At 41.2% G+C, this 19319-nt stretch overlaps 1 protein-coding gene across 2 annotated transcripts; it reads right to left on the bottom strand.

Annotated features, from left to right (window-relative positions):
- Positions 1-921: 921 nt before the first annotated feature.
- On the bottom strand, positions 922-14294 carry LOC114463131 (interferon-induced GTP-binding protein Mx-like). 2 transcript variants are annotated; one of them, XM_028446406.1, is made up of 13 exons: positions 13876-14294; positions 5882-6019; positions 5631-5785; positions 5325-5463; positions 5044-5242; positions 3475-3553; positions 3283-3405; positions 3044-3185; positions 2811-2969; positions 2376-2452; positions 2172-2289; positions 2029-2098; positions 1802-1943 (listed from the first exon to the last, which is right to left on the bottom strand). In XM_028446406.1, the coding sequence occupies exons 1-12, from the start codon at positions 14060-14062 to the stop codon at positions 2055-2057; spliced, it is 1560 nt and encodes a 519-aa protein (XP_028302207.1). In that variant the 5' UTR covers positions 14063-14294; the 3' UTR covers positions 1802-1943; positions 2029-2054. The 2 variants fall into 2 exon arrangements, with proteins under 2 accessions (XP_028302206.1, XP_028302207.1); XM_028446405.1 differs by having other exon boundaries at positions 922-1943; positions 2029-2289.
- Positions 14295-19319: the final 5025 nt, after the last annotated feature.

Raw genomic sequence — 19319 nt, 5'->3', positions numbered from 1 at the left:
AGTTACTGGATAGTGAATATATTACTGCTGTGGTCTGAGTCAGGTTCTCCTGACTAATTACTTAAGCATTTCCTGGACATCGTGTCTAAAATTCTAGGATGTACCCATTCAACAGATGACCACAAGGGGGAGATAGAATAAAGGACTACACAGAGCAGTAGTTAGCGTCCACAGCTGGTCTACACTACTGCATCTATTAACATTATTCAAAAAGAAATTGGTGGAATTATTACGAGGGAGTCAAGGACACATCAAAGCAATCAGCGGACGCCTCTGAAGAAGACTGGTAGTTGACAGTTTAACGATGTCAGAAGATCAAATTACATTTCCTAATGGCAATGGCTATCCGTACGGTTGCAGTGTCAATATACTGATATTCTATCCGTACGCAGCGCCCCTCATTGTCCAGTTGAGGTCACGTGACTAAGACTAAACCTAACCAAAAACCAAAACCTAACCCCTAAAAATTGTTGCAATATAGGGTTGTAACCTAAACTGCTACGTATGTGTACTTAGATAAACGTACCAATAGCACCAACCATACGAAGACTTTTTTTTCCCTAAAAAAAAAAACAAAAAAAACAGTTGTCCGAATAAATGAAACGAATACATTATTCAAAAGTAACTTGGTGGAATTATTACGCGGAGGTCAAAAACATATCAAAGCGATCAGTGGACACCTATGAAGAAGCCTGGCAGTTGACAGTCGAAACAATTGTTAGGAGATCAAAGTAAATTTCCTTAAAAAACAGTTGTCTGGATAAATTAAACCATAACACATTGTTGAAAAAGAACTTGGTGGAATTCTTACATGGAAGTCAAGAGCATATCAAAGCGATCAGTCCTGGAAAGAATCATTTTAAACAAATCTTTATTAATCATTGTCAATGGATCACTAAAACCTCATGTACAAACTTGACTCATGACAAAGTCCTTCCTAATTACATTCAATTTAGTCTATAAAGATATATTTAAAAACACAACTGGCATAAAACAATAACAGTTTAACTTGAATGCAATATATCAATGTACTACCTTTAGAAAGCATCATGAACTTTATCATTCCATCCCTAACTTTTACTATTGAATGTAAAGTATTATATATATTGTTGAATTGTATTTCAGATAGAGCAGATCTTACAGTACTGCTAACAAAAAAATCTATGAAAACACTAACTCACCCTAGATTTATAAACAATGGGTACAACCAGAGCCATATAGAGAGAGTTGCAACAACAGAAGTTTGAAACAGACTCAAATAGCAATTTGAATCCATTGATTCTGAGTGACATAACTGGGATTTTAGGTAATTTGTCATCAATAACTGCATTGATTTACAATATTTATACAATACACCATCATATGCTACTAATGCATTACTAATTAATTATTATTTAATAATGCATACATTAATATTTAGATACATTGATAATAATATCGAATATGATTACTTAAACATTTTACCGATCAAAAGTGCATCACAAACTATCTACTCCACTCTAGTTCCATTGGGCTACAACAGTCAACTGCTCACTTCCAGAACTATTGTGAGGCTCCATAAACCACCATTGCTGTAAAAAAAAAAAACGGACCATTGGAGTGAACGGAGTTGTCGCTACTCTCTCTCTATACGGCTGTGGGTACAACCAAACGAATACAAATGTTCCCTTTTTTAAAAAAATAACAAAAAAAAAAAGTGTCCTAGTGATGCCAGACTTTTAAAACTCCACAAGATATGCGCGGGCCTTCATGAGGCGTTTCAGGCGACCCTGCAGAGAATCTCTTTTAGTGCCAATGTCCATATCCTCCTTTAGCAAGAACTCTACGTTGCTTTTGTCCTGAAGCATTTGAAACATCTCCCTCTGCAGCTGAATGGCAGACTGTTGCAGCATCTGGTAGCGGATCACCAAGGGGATTTGGTCAGCCAGACGCACACTAGCAATCTAAAGGAGGAAAATACAAAAGTGAGATAAGAGTCCTTCCTACCAGTGTCAGTGTCTCCAAAGATTAAATCAACTTTAAATTTACTTTGTAATATGATGTAAGGTGCATCATCAGGCCCTGAAGAGTTGCGTGATTGTCCTCTTTATAAACAAGGCTGGGGAGAGGTACACCAAATCCTGTTTTAATTTCCTCTGCTGCCAGATCTTCCTGCTCCTTCTGGCTCTCACTCAAACTGTTGCTGTAAGTTCGATCCTGGGAGTAAACAAGCAGCTCCATCTTGAACTGAGTTCTCAGCGTTAACTCAGCAAAGGCCTCCTTTTCTTGTTTAATGGCGTCAATTTTTGCCTTAAAAAACAAAACAACTGAATAAAGTCAGACTGAGCATTGAGAAAACCTTCAGAGCTGTAGGAGCACAAAACTCCAGTGCTCACCTTGGCTGCTTTTAGGAGGTTAGGGAATCCAGCAAAGCAAGCCTGGGCCAGCTGGATGAGCACCTTTTTAACTGCGTCTGTCGAAAAAGTTCAAAGATGCATTAAGTATATCAATAGTACCCAACAGCAGTGCTCTCCAAACATATGTGCCCCAATTTATTGACCTAAACATTGGTCAGTGGTCATATAAAGTTAGGGCTGTAGTTGAGACTGAATAATCTGATTAATTGACTACTTGGATGAAAAAGTGGCTGAAATCACAACTGTGCATTTAAAAAAGGGAGAACGTGGACAAAAAAAAACAAAGAACAGGCAAATTATGTTGATCTCAGACAATTCCAATTAACTGCCATAACTTTGATGTGATGTTTATCATTTCAATTCAAACCAAGTGATTTAGATCATTTTTGTTTGGGGTTAGGTTTAGATAAATACCTGCGATCTCCTTGAGTTTCCTGACAGCAGGTTCCTCCAACTGTTTGATTTGATCTTTCACCATCATCTCAAAGGTTTTGTAGTTGATGAAGCCCGGCAGTTCTCTGCCACGGTATGTCTCCTCGTACTGCTCCACTTCTTTTTCAATTCTCTTGTTAACTGGAATGTACAAATAGTTGAAAGTCAGAGTTATACTAAAACGGATCAGTGCCAGGCTCATAGATTACACCTACAGTGTATTCCTGACTGGTCCAGGTGGTTTTTCCATTTTCCAAATTCTCTCCTGAGCATTGAAAAGACATTCAGCCTCTCACCACACTTCAGCTCCTCTCCTGACGTCAGACTGATTGCATCCTGTATAAATGCAGTGACTTTCTGCAACACATTTTAGATTCAAGTATATTAAAACCCAATAAAAACATACGAGTAGAAACAATTGCTATCAGGGAAGTAGTATGTAGATGTATCTCACATCAATAAGAAAGACCAGTCGCTCAGCTTCATCTGTTGGGGGTCCGTTTCCGTATCTGTCAAGCTCTGCCTGAGTCTGTGCAAGTTTCTCTTCTATCTGCTCCTCTAGTCTGGGTAGAGATCTCTACAAGTCACACAAAAAGGAGTTAAACAGGTGCTGCAATGATGAATAAAATCATTATCACAATACCACCTCAATGTGATGCACCAGCTCCAGTGTTAGCTTCTCTGCCAGTTTGGGAATAGTGGCGTAGCCTTCTTCATACAGGACACTGCAGCAAATGGAGACAACTACTAAGTGCATACTACAGGAAATCAGATAAAATACTACTTACCGCTGATTCAGTTCATTTCAATTCAAATTAATTCATAAAGAAAAAAATCCATCATCTCAAGGCAATCATTACAAATTAAAAAAACCTTTCCACATGAGCAAACAACAGAGGCGATGAAAAGCACCTAAGGGGCCTTTACTTTCCCTTAAACTGTTGGTGACTGACGCTCTAATGGCTGAAATTAGCGAGTAATTATGGACAGTTTAAGACACACAAACACTGAGGATAGAAGTCCTTTTGGGTGGGAGTCTTTCAAAAACCTGCAAGTTTAGATAAACTTTAAGGGTGCTTTCACACCGGTTTAGTCCTGGACTCGGTCGAATGAGTGTAAGATAGCTAATCATTTTAACACCCTGGTTTGGCTCAGTTTGTGTTAGGAGCAAAACTTCTGATCCACTCCCTCTGGAGCAGTTGCATGAGCTAACCGCTTGAGGGTGCTGTTACTAGAGTAGCGACTTCTCTAGGCAAAAAAACAGAAACCTAAAGAAGAGGCTCTCATCAATGGGTCAAAGCAAAAGCTTAAAAGTGCACAGAAACGTCTGCGTTCTTTCAAAAATGTTCAGCAACAAGTTGCCGTGCTTTTGTTGGTTTTAAAGCCCCGTTTTGCACCATCACCAGCTCTACTAATCACCCACAAAGCCGTGTGCTCTACGTCATCTCCAATACTTTGTGTTTGATCCGCTCCAAGAGCGGTTGTGTTCTCTTAATTGATCTAGGCTTCAATTGGTAACTGTGACCGGCATAATCACTCTAGAATTTGCCTGTTTGATCCACTCTACACATCGTTTGCATGTTCACACCGCCCAAACAAATCATAGGGCATTTTAAATGTTTTAGGATTCATTGGTGTGAATGCACCCTTAACTGTACAGTAGTCCCATTTTTAAAAGGCAATTAAATGATTATGGTGCATAATAATGCCTTTTGTTCAACCCACATCTTGTAATAAATATATTTCAAAGATTTTAGGCCAAACTTCTAAAAACAGTGGAGGATTCCTTTAAGTTTAGCTTAAAAGGTGAAGAGAGAAACAGCCCCCAAACTGAGACTGGCAGCTTGATAGCTGAATGCTCTGCCTCTCATTTTACCCATTTTAAGTTGTGGTGTCTCTGGCACACAATACGCCCCTTTAATAAAGATAAAGTTGATCTGTATCTCAATGTATTTTGTAACACACCTGGCAGTAAAAAGTAAAGCTGCTTTTGTCGTAAAGTACAACCGATTATTTGAGAAATGCGAAGATCAAAGTGAGTGGAGACTCAACGTGTGTGACAAAGCACACACCACCGCATTCACACACCCGCCTCCTTAAATGATTGTTCTGATTGTGGTTGAAACCCTAATACCAGAAGGAAAACCATGCAAGCTCTTCTTCCTTTCAGAAAAAGTGCTGATCATCACACCAATGCTGGCAGCAACTGACTTACCTAAAATTTGCATGTCGTTCAAAGAAATCCTTCTCCCTCTGTATTGCTTCAGACAGAGACACCTTCTCTGCAATCTCCTTCTGACCCCTGCACTTGACAATCATGTAGCCCTTCTTTAGGTTAATGATCTCGTTATGGACAATTTCAATAACCGTCTCCTCTGTGCCTTTGTCCACCAGGTCAGGTTTGGTCAAAATGCCTGAGAGAAAAGAAAAGATTGATGAACAACATCCTGTCACATTGAAACTGAATAATACCTGTGCAACATCTTGTGTCATTACCCAAAGTTCTCTCTCCATCTGGATCTACCACCTGGGCCATCTTCAGCGCCTCAGTGGTGGCGATGTCCACATTGCACTGAACCACAACCAAGCTGATGGTTTCTTGTTTGGTAATGAACTTCTCGATCAAGCTCTTTATCTACAGATTTATATAGAAATTTTGTAAAAAATTAGACATTTTTCAACACCAGAAAATATGTACAAAGTTTTGTACTGATTCCTGCCTTAAAGGGTCCTTAAGAAAACAGGCCCATATGAATTATTATGAGACAAAAAGTAGGCTTCTGATTTAACTAAGTGGAATACCTGGTAACCAATGTCCTCTGGTTGTCCCTTCACGGCAACTCTGGCAATGCCAGGCAGATCAATGAGTGTCAGATCGGGAACATCTGGGGAGGCAATCTCCAGACTGATGAGCTCATCACTGATTCCAACCCCAACGCCAGCCATTACGTCTTGAGCTGAGAGGAGAAACCAAACAGGTTTTTGTAGCTAAGCCATGCTTGGCTTTTATTAGTGACATTAAGGAGTGATGCTGAAAGCGAACATCACCTCACCTTCTCTGATCTTTCTCTCCACATCTGCAGGTTCCATTATTTCCTCCTCCTCATCTTGGTAGCTAATCCTGCAAAACCATTCCTGTCCTTTCTTTGTTCTTTTCATCTTCAGTTCAAGAGGACATCTTGTGACGATGCCTGTTTTATTGATCAGAGGTTAGATAAAATATTAACTTAAACTTTCAAACCACACTTATCAAATAGGCAAAATTTATCATAATATTAGATATCAAATCAATCTAACGTTCTGTAAAAACTGCCACTTCTCGATCTTGGGATTATAAGGTGATATCATTAAGGCTGTCAAATATTATTTCACAGAGTTTACAGAAAAGTGGCAGCAAATCGGTACTAAAAAACAGTGTTTCCCCAATTTCCCCGTTTGCCTCCACCTGTCTGCTAGTGCTTTATTCAGCACTCAGGATCGGGGTCTAGACCACAATGTTTATTATAATTCAGAAATAAAGAACAGTTTGAATCCACATGGTAATAAGGGTAAAACAGCCAATAAAAGCATTGAAATACCATAAAAACAACTAAACAAGAGACACAACAGGGTTCTCGCCAGCGCAGTTGAGGGGGCCCCAATGTTGGGATTTCGGCCCTTACACTGTGTTTACACCGGCTTAGAGGGGCTTTTCTGTGGGTTTTTTTTTTTTTTTTTTTAAATCGGTACTGTCGTTAAAAAAAACATTTGCATGCGTAGAAGGCGGCTCTGTCACCACTTCCATTTAAGCCTCTCCTTTTCACATGCTGGGACTTGCCATATACTGGATTAAAGTTAATCTCTTCAACTAGGCTTAATCATGATTGTTCAGGTGGCAGTCTTTTGAATTAAATGTTATTTTTGTCTATATAGTGTCTGAGTACTGATTAGTTTATGACCTATAACAAGCATGAGTAACTCTCTAGCACCATTCATCACGACACTTCACCAATTCAAAAATTACTTTTGGCTTTAAAGTAAAACTGTAACAAAGATAACAAAAAATGTTAGTTTTACTTCTCAAAATGTGGCCCTCAAAATGCAGGAAATTCCATGCTGCTGCCTGGTGAGAACCCTGAAATGAAACTATGAATTAGCGTAATAATTTCAGTGTTTCAGCCTGGTTTACTCTTTCAGTTTTTTGGTTTCAGCCAATAATTTTCATTTCGGTGCATCTCTAATAAACATACGTAAATTATTTGGTCGGTAATGAAATACCGCACAAAAAACGTCATTCAGTTGTACTACTATAGAAGTAATCAGTGTTTTCTTATTGCACTTAGGATGATAAAGATGATGTTCAAGATTTTTAATTACTTTGACACTCAAGTATTTTTTAATGCAATTACTTCAGTACTTTCACTTAAGTAATATTCATTCCTGCAACATGTATTATATTCAAATATATTTTGTATTACAAAGGCTTTGGTACATATCAACGCCATTTTGCCGTCACGATTGACGATGTCCTGACTCGGGTGGATGACGTAACCGCAAAATGTCCCAATGTTACCCTTTCAGCACACTTTACGTTGGAAGTGCACAAGAGTAACTAAACCCCAAACACAACTTTTTTCTGCTGAATACAAATGTATTTGGGTAAGTGGTGCTGGTGGTTGATCCTGGTCCAACTCAACATTTCAATTTGGCATATTTTGTTCTAAAATTGTCAGTGACTGCCCTCTATGGTTGAAACCCGGCTATTACAAATGATTTTTGCTATTGGCTCAGAACAAAATCATGTGACGTTTTGGGACCATCATGCATCACAAACAAGCACTGTTAGCCCCGCCCCTTTTATAAAATCAAGCGCCTGTGGGCTCTACAATCTGTGGTCAGATGGTTGGATTGAGAGGAGTGAATAGAGAGCAGGGTTCTCATCAGGAATTTTTCACAGAATCAAGGGAGTACCGCAAGAGCTAAGGGACCTCAAGATTTGATTTTAATTCAGGGTGCTACGATTTGATTAATCAACAATTATTACAATATTAACATTATCACAATTTTTTATGCATCTTTTTTCTTTTCCCCACTTTGTGGCTGTTTATTACTTTTAAACAAAGTATGTGTGTCGGTATCCATTTATTAAAGTAACCAAACAAATGTATCACTATTATCTGTATTTATATCAAATCACCAAATCCAACAGTAATCATATTACAAAAGAAATAAATATATATAAAAATAACTAAAATATTAGCTTGTTCAGCTAATTCAATCTGATCTAACTCAAAACCTTATTCAGTAAAAATAAAGACTTCCAAACAAAACTTAAATCCCACAAAAAACTAAACATTTTGCTGTGCACAATCAAAGCAACTTTAAAAACATAAAACCTACAATATCAGCTCTCATAACACTTTTAATATGATGCTTTACATCGTTCGGATCGGCCGATATTTTGCATTTTATGCAATTAATGTGATCGGCTGTAATGTCTTAATTTGTCAATCCGATCAATGACGTCATTGTCGTGATGAAACTTTCTGTAGATGCTCCCATTGCATTGTTTTATAATCTCATTTACACCGAAGAGTTGTTTGCTTTACGTGACACAGCTTTATTTCACATTTGTGCAAAAAGGTGAAAACCTGAGTGAACGGCAAAAATGACAAATGGTTGGACCGCCCAGTCTACTGACTCTGAAAGCGGGGACAGCATCTGCTGTGCACCTGTGAATATGAACTATAAGCAACAGCAGGTTTTGCGATGCCACAGTCAGTAAATATGTATTTGCTCCTAATGCTAATGGAGGCTTCCCATAGTTCCAGTGTGGTTTGCCTCCGCAGCTTCATCTCCAACTCTCTTGTGGGACTCCAGTTTAATTAAACAGCTGCAAAGTTTATTTTGCCAATCACTAAAAATGGCATACAGCTTATAATTGATCTGCTCCGTTCACACACGTTCTCTCACTCTGCACATGGTTGAGCGACTAGGGCATCCATTCCCAGTTAAAAGGGCCATGCACCCACACACTGACAACAAATGTTATGTTCATGTCTTGCATGGAAATTCTTCAACTCTTGCTGCACTCCCTCAGTCAGAAGGCTGGGTTTAGGTCCAGAAACCTGGTACCGTTTGATTTTCAGTGAATTTGTATCAGGTAGTACCAAAGGAATTCAGTCGGTCCCTAAAAAAACAATCTGAATTCACATTAGGGATGCTCCAATCAGGTTTTACGCTGCCGATCACCGATACCGATAAGCCAAAATGCCGATCACTGCCAATCACCAATACCGATCACATGGATTGGCTGTAAATTTTTCAATGCAGTTATGTGCTACCGGCTAAATGGTTTGGAAAAAAGGAACCATAAAAATCACTTAATTTAGAAAAAAGCATGTTTTAACTTTTTCATGACAAAAAAAAAAAAAAACACAAAAACCTTGCAAGCACAATGCAGCAACTATTCAAATAACAACTAAAAAACACTTAAAATGACCTGCTATCAGTAACACAATCTTTAACAGATAGAAGACATTAAGGTTCTCAACAGGCTAAATAGTGCAGAAAATCAAATAAATAAAAGGCCCTATATCTCACAACACTGCTTACATCATGTCAAGTAAGTGACTTGTTGAGAAGCATTGTGGGAACATTCTTTTTAATAAAGAGGAGCATCTCTGCTTTTTCGGTTGGATGCAGCGCTGAGTAAGGGATGACTCTACACACGTGTGCAGGATACAGACGGCAGAACCCGGTATCTTCCAACACTGAGAAAGGCTGGTCATCCAGTCTGAGGAATATAATATTTTCCTGGTTATTTGCTTAGCCTTCTGATTGTCACACTCATACGGACGAGTGTTGAAAAGCGTGGGCTGCGTTACCTGCCGTCTGACTGTTGCCATCTTCTTTTCTTTGTCTGCCATGAGCCTCAAAAACTCACCATACTCCGTCAAATGTTGGATCAAGTTTGTTGTGTTGAAGCCTTTTAATGTTCTTCCCCCGCAAGGTATTTTTTCTTTGCATGTGTTGCAGGATGCAAACTTTACATTACTCTCACAGATCTTAAAAAAGCTCCACACATTGGTACACATATTTGGGCCTCTCCGGTGGGGGCCTGGCCCCTCTGTTGGTGGCTGGGCCACTGCATAGAGTAAAAGCACATCAAGATGGTGCGGTCGGGCGTGGCGATGGGTCTCGGGGGGGCTTTGCCGGGGTCTCTCCTTGCGGGGTCTTTCCGGGCTGTGTCGGCCGGGTGGGGCGCGGGGGTGCCTCTCCCCCTTGGGTGTGGCTTGGTGCTTGCTTTGTCTCCTGGTGGCCTTGGGGGCGGGCCCCGCGGTGTGCGGGCCCGGGGCGGCCTGCCTCGCCGGTTTGGGGGGTGGGTGTGCTGGGGGGGTGCTGGTGTCCTCACCGGGGTTGGGGCAGGGTTGTTTGGCGCCTCGGGATGATGCTGTTTACTGGGGGGGCGGCGTTAGCTGTTCCGATGGTTGAGGTTGCTTTCGGCCGCCTGGTGGGTATGTCCTGCCATCTGCGGACTGGTGGGTGGGTCCGGGGCATCTTTGGCTGGGGGCTGCTGTCCCGCGCTGGATGTGTGCCGTTGGGGTGCCTCCGTCCCCGCGGTGGGGGTCGCCGGTTGCTCGCGGGCCGGCGGGGGGCGCTGCCCTGTGACTTGCGCTGTCCGGGGGGCGGCGGGCCCTGGGCTGCTGGCCTTGTGCCGTCTGGGGCTGTGCGGTCCTGCTGGGCTGTGGCCGGGACCTGGGCTGGGGTGGGGGGCGCGTCCCGGGGGGCTTGGCCCGGGGGCTTGCCCTTGGGGGGTCCTGGTCCCTGGGGGTGCTCCTGGGGCCCGGGGTGCTTGGCCGGCTGGCCGGGCCGGTCCTGGCGGGGGTCTTCTGGGGCGGGTGGCACGTGCCGCGCCCTTGCATACCTTCTGGTGCGGCCCCTGCTTGGGCAGTCCCCCGTGAGGCAGAGTGTCGGGGTTAAATTAGGGGGCCACATCCCGGCGGGGCGGTCTGGCTTGGCCTCTGGAGGGGGCCCTGGCTTTAAAGAACTGAAGCTCGTGGCGCGGGCGGCATCGGCATCTGGGGCGCCCGGGGGGGGCTAGGTTGGGGTGCCTGGGGACCGGCGGGGGGACTCCCAGCGGCCCCCTGGTGCCTTATGCGGCTTGGGGTGTGGTCGTTCGCCCTGGGCGGGCTGCTCCTGGTGCTGCATCCATTCCGGGTCCTCCTGGCCTGGGGTCGGGTCCTTGCTGGCTCTGGGCTCACCGGCGGGGGCCCGCCGGCTGCCCGTTCGGCGTGGCTCTGGTCGTCTGCTGGGCGTGGGCTTTGGCTCCTCCGCTGGGGTCTCGGGCGGGGGGCTCTCTGGGCCCTCCCCTCGGGGGGCTGGGCGCGGGGGTGTGGGTGGTGGTGGGGGGGTGGGGGGCTGGGGGTTGGGGGTTGGAGTCGGTGGCGTGGTGCGCTGGGTCCTTGGCTCCTTGGGGGCTTTTCGGGTGTGTATGGGGGGGGCAATGGCAGCCTCTCGGCTTGGGACCTTGGGGGCGTTCGGGGGGCTGCTTGGCCGTGGGGTGGTCGCCGGGGGCCCCTAGATCTCTCGCTCTTTCTGCTGGCCCGACTGCTTCTTCGGGCCCGGGGGCGGCTTATGGGTTTTGCAGTAGCGGCTCTTGGAATCACATTTGTCATGGACGCACTGGCCTCGGGCTGTGGGATAACACTCATACTGGGCTCAACCATAGACACGTTGTTCCCAAATACCTGTTTTATGTAACTTCCACTCACTTCCTCCTCTGCTCACAGCCACCATCATTATTCCTAAGCCGCACACTGGTCACCAGACTGGCTTGATAACACAACAATAAGCACAATATACACAACCACAATTTCACATCACATCACTTGAAACTTATTGATTATTCCCCACCCATTCGTTTTCCTATCTTGTATCCCTCCTCCCTGTTAACTCCCCCCCCCCACCCCCCTCACCCTGGTGTAACACTGCCCTCTCTCTTTTACATCCTCCCTTTAATAAAGTATTTACCCTTCCCTAGGGAGGGCTGGTGATGGTCACAATTATGCAATGAAATAAATTCATTTATTTAATTGCAATAATAAAATATGCATTGCTGTTAAAAGATTGCACTTCTTGTAGTGTTAACCTTCAACAGCATGTGCAAACAAGGTGAAAAAAAAAAAAAAAAAAAAAAAAAAAAAAGCTCCACACAGCAGACATGTTTGTCGTTGTGGTTTGGGGGAGGAGCTGAGCGTGGAGGTCTGCAGCTGGACTCTCTTGGGAAATGCTGATCAATTTATATGTTGTTGATGGGGCGCATTATGTATTTGTTTTTTCGATGTAAAACTGCTAAGGAATACGGTTAACAAAGGTATAAAAACGCAGAGAAACCTTCTGGAAGTTTTGTATTTTTTTCTTCATTTCCTGATGTCACTTCCGCAGCTCAGCGTGCAGGAAGTGATCGTGGAGGTCTGCTGCTGGACTCTATTGAGGAAAGAAGGAGGGGGACACTACTCTGCACACAGAGCCTCTGCCCGCTGCAAAGTATGAGCTACAGGTAATCGGTTTTTGCGATTATCAATGAAAGGCATTGATCGACGAACGGCGATCACATAGTTTTCCACGGAGATTGGCCAATAATGATCGGTGGCCGATCAATCGGAGCACCATTAATTCATATGATTGGATTTTTTATTTTTATTTTCTTAAATCACTGATCGGTGATTGGCCCAAAAATCCTGATCGTGTAAATCCTAGGATGGAACAAAGATTAATAAACAACGTAAACTCCAACTTTAGCACTACTTCACTAAATTCGACCCTCAGAGAGTTATACATTTCACGCGATCTCCCAATGCCGTGAAACATTCCTGGTGAGAACCCTGCATTATGTCCAAACTGTCAAACTTTGCACTTAATTACCTCAGTGTTCCGGAAACACTGTTTCCTTAGATGCTTGTTAAATAAATTAAAGTAACAACTTCCCTATTTGTACATAAATATTGATATTTCTAATAATTCACAATGTAGAGGATTCATACTAACAGCTTTTTCTCTGACAATATGTATGATATCCAAGTAAAATTAGAAAATTAAATTGAATCGAATCGTGAAATTTGGCAGGACGGTATAGTTTGGTGAAAGATTTAACGTACAAGTTTTTTTGATGCAATTTCAGGACTCATTAGCCCCACCTAGTGTTTGTAACTTTCCTCTGGTTTAAACTAGCTGGATGGTATTCAATAGGTATATGCAGTGAACTGTGACTAGCAAAAATTTAATTTGGAACTATAACCTAAATTCAACGGAAGTCTGCCATCTTGAATTTAGCGGGCATAATTTAGCACTTGTTTTTACAGAACACACCTTCTGTGGCAGAGTGCCATTCACCAAAAAACAGAATGTCTCAATTGGAGTAGTTAGAAATTTTTGAAAGAGACGAAACCTGCCATGTATGTTATTAGTACCAAAACCTCAAATACTTGTAGAATCAATTAAGAGGCAAAAAAAAAAAAAAAAAAGTCACAGGAAGCCATGCTCTAATTTTTCTGTTTTAACATTTACAGTAGCTATACACTTGGCAACTGATTTAATGTTTAGAGTTAGCATTTAGATGTAAGGTTTAAATTTAACATTTAGATTTACATATAACATTTAGATTTAATATTGAGATTTAGCATTTAGGTTTAAAAGTGAGATTTAACATTTAGATTTACAAAGACCATTAAGATTTAGCATTTAGATTTAAAATTTTAATTTAATATTTAGATTTACATAGAACATTTAAATTTATAGACCATTAAGATATACATCTGACATTTATATTTAACATGTACATTTATTTTTAATGTGTATACAATTTTAACAACGATATGAACGTGCTGCTTTACATGAATTTCTGTCTCAAATGAAAGAAAAATCAGCTAAATGTGAGAAAATGATCAAAATATGTCGGCAATGAAACAGTGACCAAGTTGTTACATTCAGCACCCCATAAATGAGAAGAGTTTGCTGACTTTTCCATGTCAGAGGTGCGCTTTATGCTTTACTTTAGTTAGTTTACCGTTTCCTCTGGGCAAAGACACTCCTGACAACGCCTCCAACACGGAGCTCTTGCCAGAGCTTTGGTCTCCTATGACGGCGATGGCGGGCAGTGCCAAGTCCTTCTCTACACCCAGAGAGCGCAGAGAGTCGATGAGGTCGATGCAGGGCCGAACCTTCTCTTCATACTGCTGGTTGAGAGTGGCCATGGTGCTGGGAATGGTGGAGTGAGTCGGAGGATGTATGGAGACAGAGCTGAGTCTGATGTGACTAAAACACACACTGAGGAGAAGCTGCAGTCCAGGAAATAAGCTTAGGTTTCGGTTCTCTGTTTAATCAGCATCTTAACAAGCCACACCTGTGAGGTGGGATGGATTATGTCTCAAGGAGGAGTGAGTCGGTATGGAGACAGAGCTGAGTCTGATGTGACTAACACACACACACACACACGCGCGCACGCACACGCACACGCACACACACTCACACACACACACACACAAACAATGCTGTATTCCTGGAAACAAGCTTAGGTTTCGATTCTCCTTGTAAAGGATGCTACGTCACTGCAGGGAAATCGAAAGTTAGGAAAGTTTCATTTCAGACATTTAAACAAAAACACAAAAAAAATATAGGACAGTCCCTGAAACACTGAATCAGGTTTCGATTCTCTTTGATAAGGATGATTCGTTATCAGTCAGAATAAAACCAAAACCAAAAATATAACATTTGGAAAGTCATGCAAACAAATGGCCTTTGTTTTGATAAATTATTATTATTTTTCAAGAGTTTCATTTATAAATGTACAGAAAAAGAAAATGTTTGTAAGCAGTACTACTGTATTTCTTCACAGAAAAATGAGCACTTGAACACAATATAGGGTGATAACTCATGATCACAGCAGAGTATAGGTTTGGGAAAAAATTATATTTTAACTTTACAGTTTGTACCACATTCCATCTCTTATCATTGAGGAGGTTGCTTTATGACGTATACTGCAGCCAGTCAAGCAGGGGGAGCTCTAAAAATAAAAACTCCATTCTTTTTTACAGACAATGGTTTTTCCTCAAGAAAGGCAAGCCAGGCCATAAACGGAAAGAAAGAAAAAGAAAGAAAAAGAGAAAGAAAGAAAGAAAGACACTTTCTTTCTTTCTTTTTGAGGGAAATCATCTGCTTTTTTTAGGCAAAATATTATTTAGTTTGAAATCAACTCTTGCGCATTTAAATACTGGGGCATTATTTTCGTTTGTCAAGTCTTAATTTGAAGTAAAATTATTTAAAAAAATATGTATTTTAAAGACTAGATTTTGCTGCCACCAATTCTTAAGTAGGTGGCCAGAGTGGTAGCCCATGGTTCTAATCATTCTATCTTTACCTTTTATTAACCTTTGTTCACATTTGCTTTGTGTATGTGTTAATTGTACACCCCTCCCCTAAAAAAATAAAATTAAAAACTACCAGCTGCCCCTAAATTGTAGCAAAAATAAATTAACAAACACAATGTTCAATAAATCACTAAAATATAGTCGAACAGATTTATAAAATACAAGCAATGGATATGGAGTCATTAGGTTATTGCAGTTTTTTTTTTTTCAACCTTAGGGTCAGGGCCCATGTGGAGTCACCTAAAACGTCTAGTAATTGTGAAAAAAAAAACGAAAAAAAAAAAAGTAGGTAAAAAAGGATTAAAATTGTATTTTCAATTTTGTTTTAATTATTATTTTTCAAATACACATCACACACATCAAATAACTATCATATACTTAAATTTTCTCAAATATAAATCTAATTCAAATAAAATGCAGTATAAAAATATCTAAGGTGGCACACTTGTTGCTTTGTGCACTAATCTTGGCTACTCTGTATTTGTAACACACTTTAATAAACATGATCAAAAACAAATTCTAGAAAAAAAAAAAGGTCTCTGTGGTCGCCGGACATTTGTGATATTAAAATGGGGTCACGACCCAAAAAAAGGTTAGGAATGTCTGGGTTAATGTGAAAAAAAAAAAAAGCTTATATAATAATGCAAGAATACTAGTATAGTTTCCAGGCAACAAAAAAAAAAGTGTACATAACTTACAGTCAGGGCCCAACAAGATGGTTGGTACCCTAGACTGTAAAAAGAATGGACGACGCACGATTACAGGAAGTGAAGCTTTTTTTTTAGAGCTTCCCCTGCTGACTGGTTGCAGTATAGGTCATAAAGCAACCTCCTCAATAACGGATGGGATCTTGGTCAAACTGTAAAGTTAAAATACTTGTCACATAATTTTTTCCCAAACCTAAACTCTGCTGTGATCATTAGTTATCACCCTACATTGTGTTCAAGTGCACATTTTTCTGTGAAGTTTGTTTTTAAATAGGTTATATGAGGTTGAAAAACGGGATTTGACATCATATATGACGTTGATTCTCAGATCTTGTGTAGCACTTTTTGTGAATCACTTTTCCATTCAGTTTTTTCATCTTTATTTAAGCTACTAATACTAGTACTAACCTCTATGATCTGATCAACTGAACAAGGCGTTGGTAGACTATCCAGTGGGAAAAACACTTAAGTTCGTGGCATAGCTGGGCTGTGTAACCCATCAGGGCAGTACGCTAAATGGGCGAGGGGTGTTCCCAGGGCTCCTCCTGCCGGACCCTACTGAGCAGACTCTGGTTCCAAATGACATCAAATTTGCAAGATGGAAGCACCCTTAAGCGCTGTATTTTGGCTTCAAGAACGTTGAATGGGAACAGCTACAGTGCACGCCCACTGTTTTGTACCCAGGGCCCAAAATGTGGTGCTACACCCCTGCAGGGTAGTCAGTGTTTTCATTAATTAGGGGTCACCTGTGTGGAAGTCAGGGGACTTTCCTTTTTTTCATACTGCTGCTGAGCTGCTCTCTTCGGTTTTTAAAAGTGCTCGGATTGGGCCTTGATAGTGATGTGCTCCAGATTACACCATCTAGCATTCATAAACACAGCCAGACCCACTCCTTTCCGCTTACCGCTCTCTGTCATCCTATCACCACATAAAAGTTGGAAGCTGTCCAATTCCAAAACCAAGTCCAGTGTTAGCTTTGTGAGCCACAAATTCGTAAACATCCTTAACATCCTCAGTTCACCAGCCGCAGAGGCTGGTGTATCATTAGCACGGAGTGCTAACAGGTGATGAGTGTAAAAAATGGGCCTGCGGCTCCAAGCAGTGACTCCCGACACGCTCGCAAAGATTGCAGACACAAGCAGTAGAAAAAAGTAGTGCAGTTTGCACATGGCAATAAAGTGTAATGTGTATTCTATATTAAACCGCAGTGTTTGTTTTTGCTTTAAGATAGTTTGAGAGGGAGGAGCTCACATTCTAGGAGGCATGTATTATGTCCATGGTAGGAGGAGAGGATTGTCAGGAGGAGGACTTTCCAGGCCGCGACATCACATGCCAGGCAAAATCTAACTCGCCCATTTGGACCTGACTTTTTACAAAATGTGGAATAACAAGGGGGAGGAAACAAAACTTTTTCAACTTTGGCCCTTTGAATGAAGCTAAAGGGATGTATATCACTGTAGCAAAACCATGAGAAAGTGATTTTTTCATCATACCTCCCCTTTAAGTCCAGGGAACATTAGTGCAAACTTTATCAATTTATCATGCGCATGTGCGCAGTGTTGGGTGGATGCGTTACTTTGCTAGTTGCAGTATACTTCCTGTTTACAGTGGCGCTACATATTTTTGCGGGATGCCATGCCAACCACGGTGAAACGGAAGTAGTATTGACGGTGTGTGTCTGTTTACATCACGTGCGGCAATCATGGCAAGTCAATGCGAGAGCAGGACGAGCTTCTCAGAGTAGAAATACACACATTATTTTATCAATCTGACTCCAAAAGATACATGCATCAGTGAAGCTCTAAGCTAACACTGCGTTGGTGGACGTGAGGAAGCCTCTGCACCGAAACAACTGTGGATGGATTTTAACAGACTGTGACTGATATCCAGGGACAGATCAACAAAGCTATTGCACGGTATGTTGTTAAAGATATGCAGCCTGTCACTGCTGTGGAGTCTGATACGTTTTGCATTGTGTGGCTGAGAAAAATGCTGTGAATTTGTTTTTACACATTTATTTTTATTAGTATTTTCAACAGCAGAATGTACACTTGGAATACACACAGCTTACTTTACTGTGCAAATGATGAAAAACTGCAGTTTTAACTGCAGCGGGTTTGTTATATACATAATCATTTATGGTTGTTTTGTATTTTCTGATACAGCACCCAAAAAAATATATTCATTTAATTTAAAGTAACTCAAAAGTTACTTCTTCCAGTAATGCATTACTTTTTGGTGTAAGTAATCAAAATAGTAACTGAGTTACTTTGTGAATGAAGTAACTAGTAATGGTAACTAGTTACTTTTTTCAGTAACTAGCACAATACTGCATGTCCCATAGAATTAAACCAGGGAAATCGCACACACTATTTTACTTTGCACCTGCAAATATACCCCTTTATAACACTACAGAGTACAGAGTATGTACACCTCTTTGTACATCCAACCTTCAAACACATACTCATTTGGCTATAATTGACAACTCTACTTAAGCTTCCACTATATGGATACATACTTTCGCCAGGCACTGTACTAGTATAGTAGAACACCAACATTACATTCAAACACAATCCATCTACACAGTCCTCTATGAGTTGATGTCCAGGCAGAAATGCGGGGTAGTAGCTAACCCCCCACTTCTAATCGTTGTAGTATACCCACCACACTACTTACACACCATACTCATTCCACTCACACAGTCTAGTACCAGGTGTTTCCATGCAGGCAGACCTGCTAATACTGCATCATGTTTTTCTGTAGTCTGTGCCTTCTCCTTGCCCTTCTGTCTCTTTTTTGTTTCAGGTGTCTTGAAGCTGGAGCTGGCAGTTCCTGATCTGTGGTTCACAGGTCAACTAGTCTGGGACACTCTGATGTTCTCTGTCTCCATCCTGTTCTGTTCCTCCTCCTGTCCCTGTCCACTAACCCCAACCAGTCGCAGCAGATGGCTGCCACCTCTGAATCTGGTTCTGCTGGAGATTTCTTCCTGTTAAAAAGGAGTTTTTTTCTTCACTTTCACACAATCACTTTGCAATGATTGTTATAATTTGCGCTACATAAAGTTGAATTTAATATTTAGAACCAGTCATTTATCTCTCCCCGTTTCTTCATGAAGACTTACAATACATCGTACAATAATTTTTCTCAACAAGTATTTCATTTATGAATTAATTCATTATATTTCAAGAAAACGCTATAGCCATGTTTTATGGGTCAGTATTTTTGTTTTCTGATTTATTTCAAACTTTGATATTGGGAAAAGTAAATCAATGGAAACACCTGAATTTCAAAAAAACACTCAAATATCGATAAAAAGTTTTTTCGCTTTCACAAAGGAATTTCAGGCGTTTTGATATTCAATCACAAAAGCACTATGG

Source organism: Gouania willdenowi, chromosome 5 (genome assembly GCF_900634775.1).
Source record: "Gouania willdenowi chromosome 5, fGouWil2.1, whole genome shotgun sequence".
NCBI classification, from domain to species: Eukaryota; Metazoa; Chordata; class Actinopteri; order Blenniiformes; family Gobiesocidae; genus Gouania; species Gouania willdenowi.
This window is presented reverse-complemented; position numbering and strand designations above follow the sequence as displayed.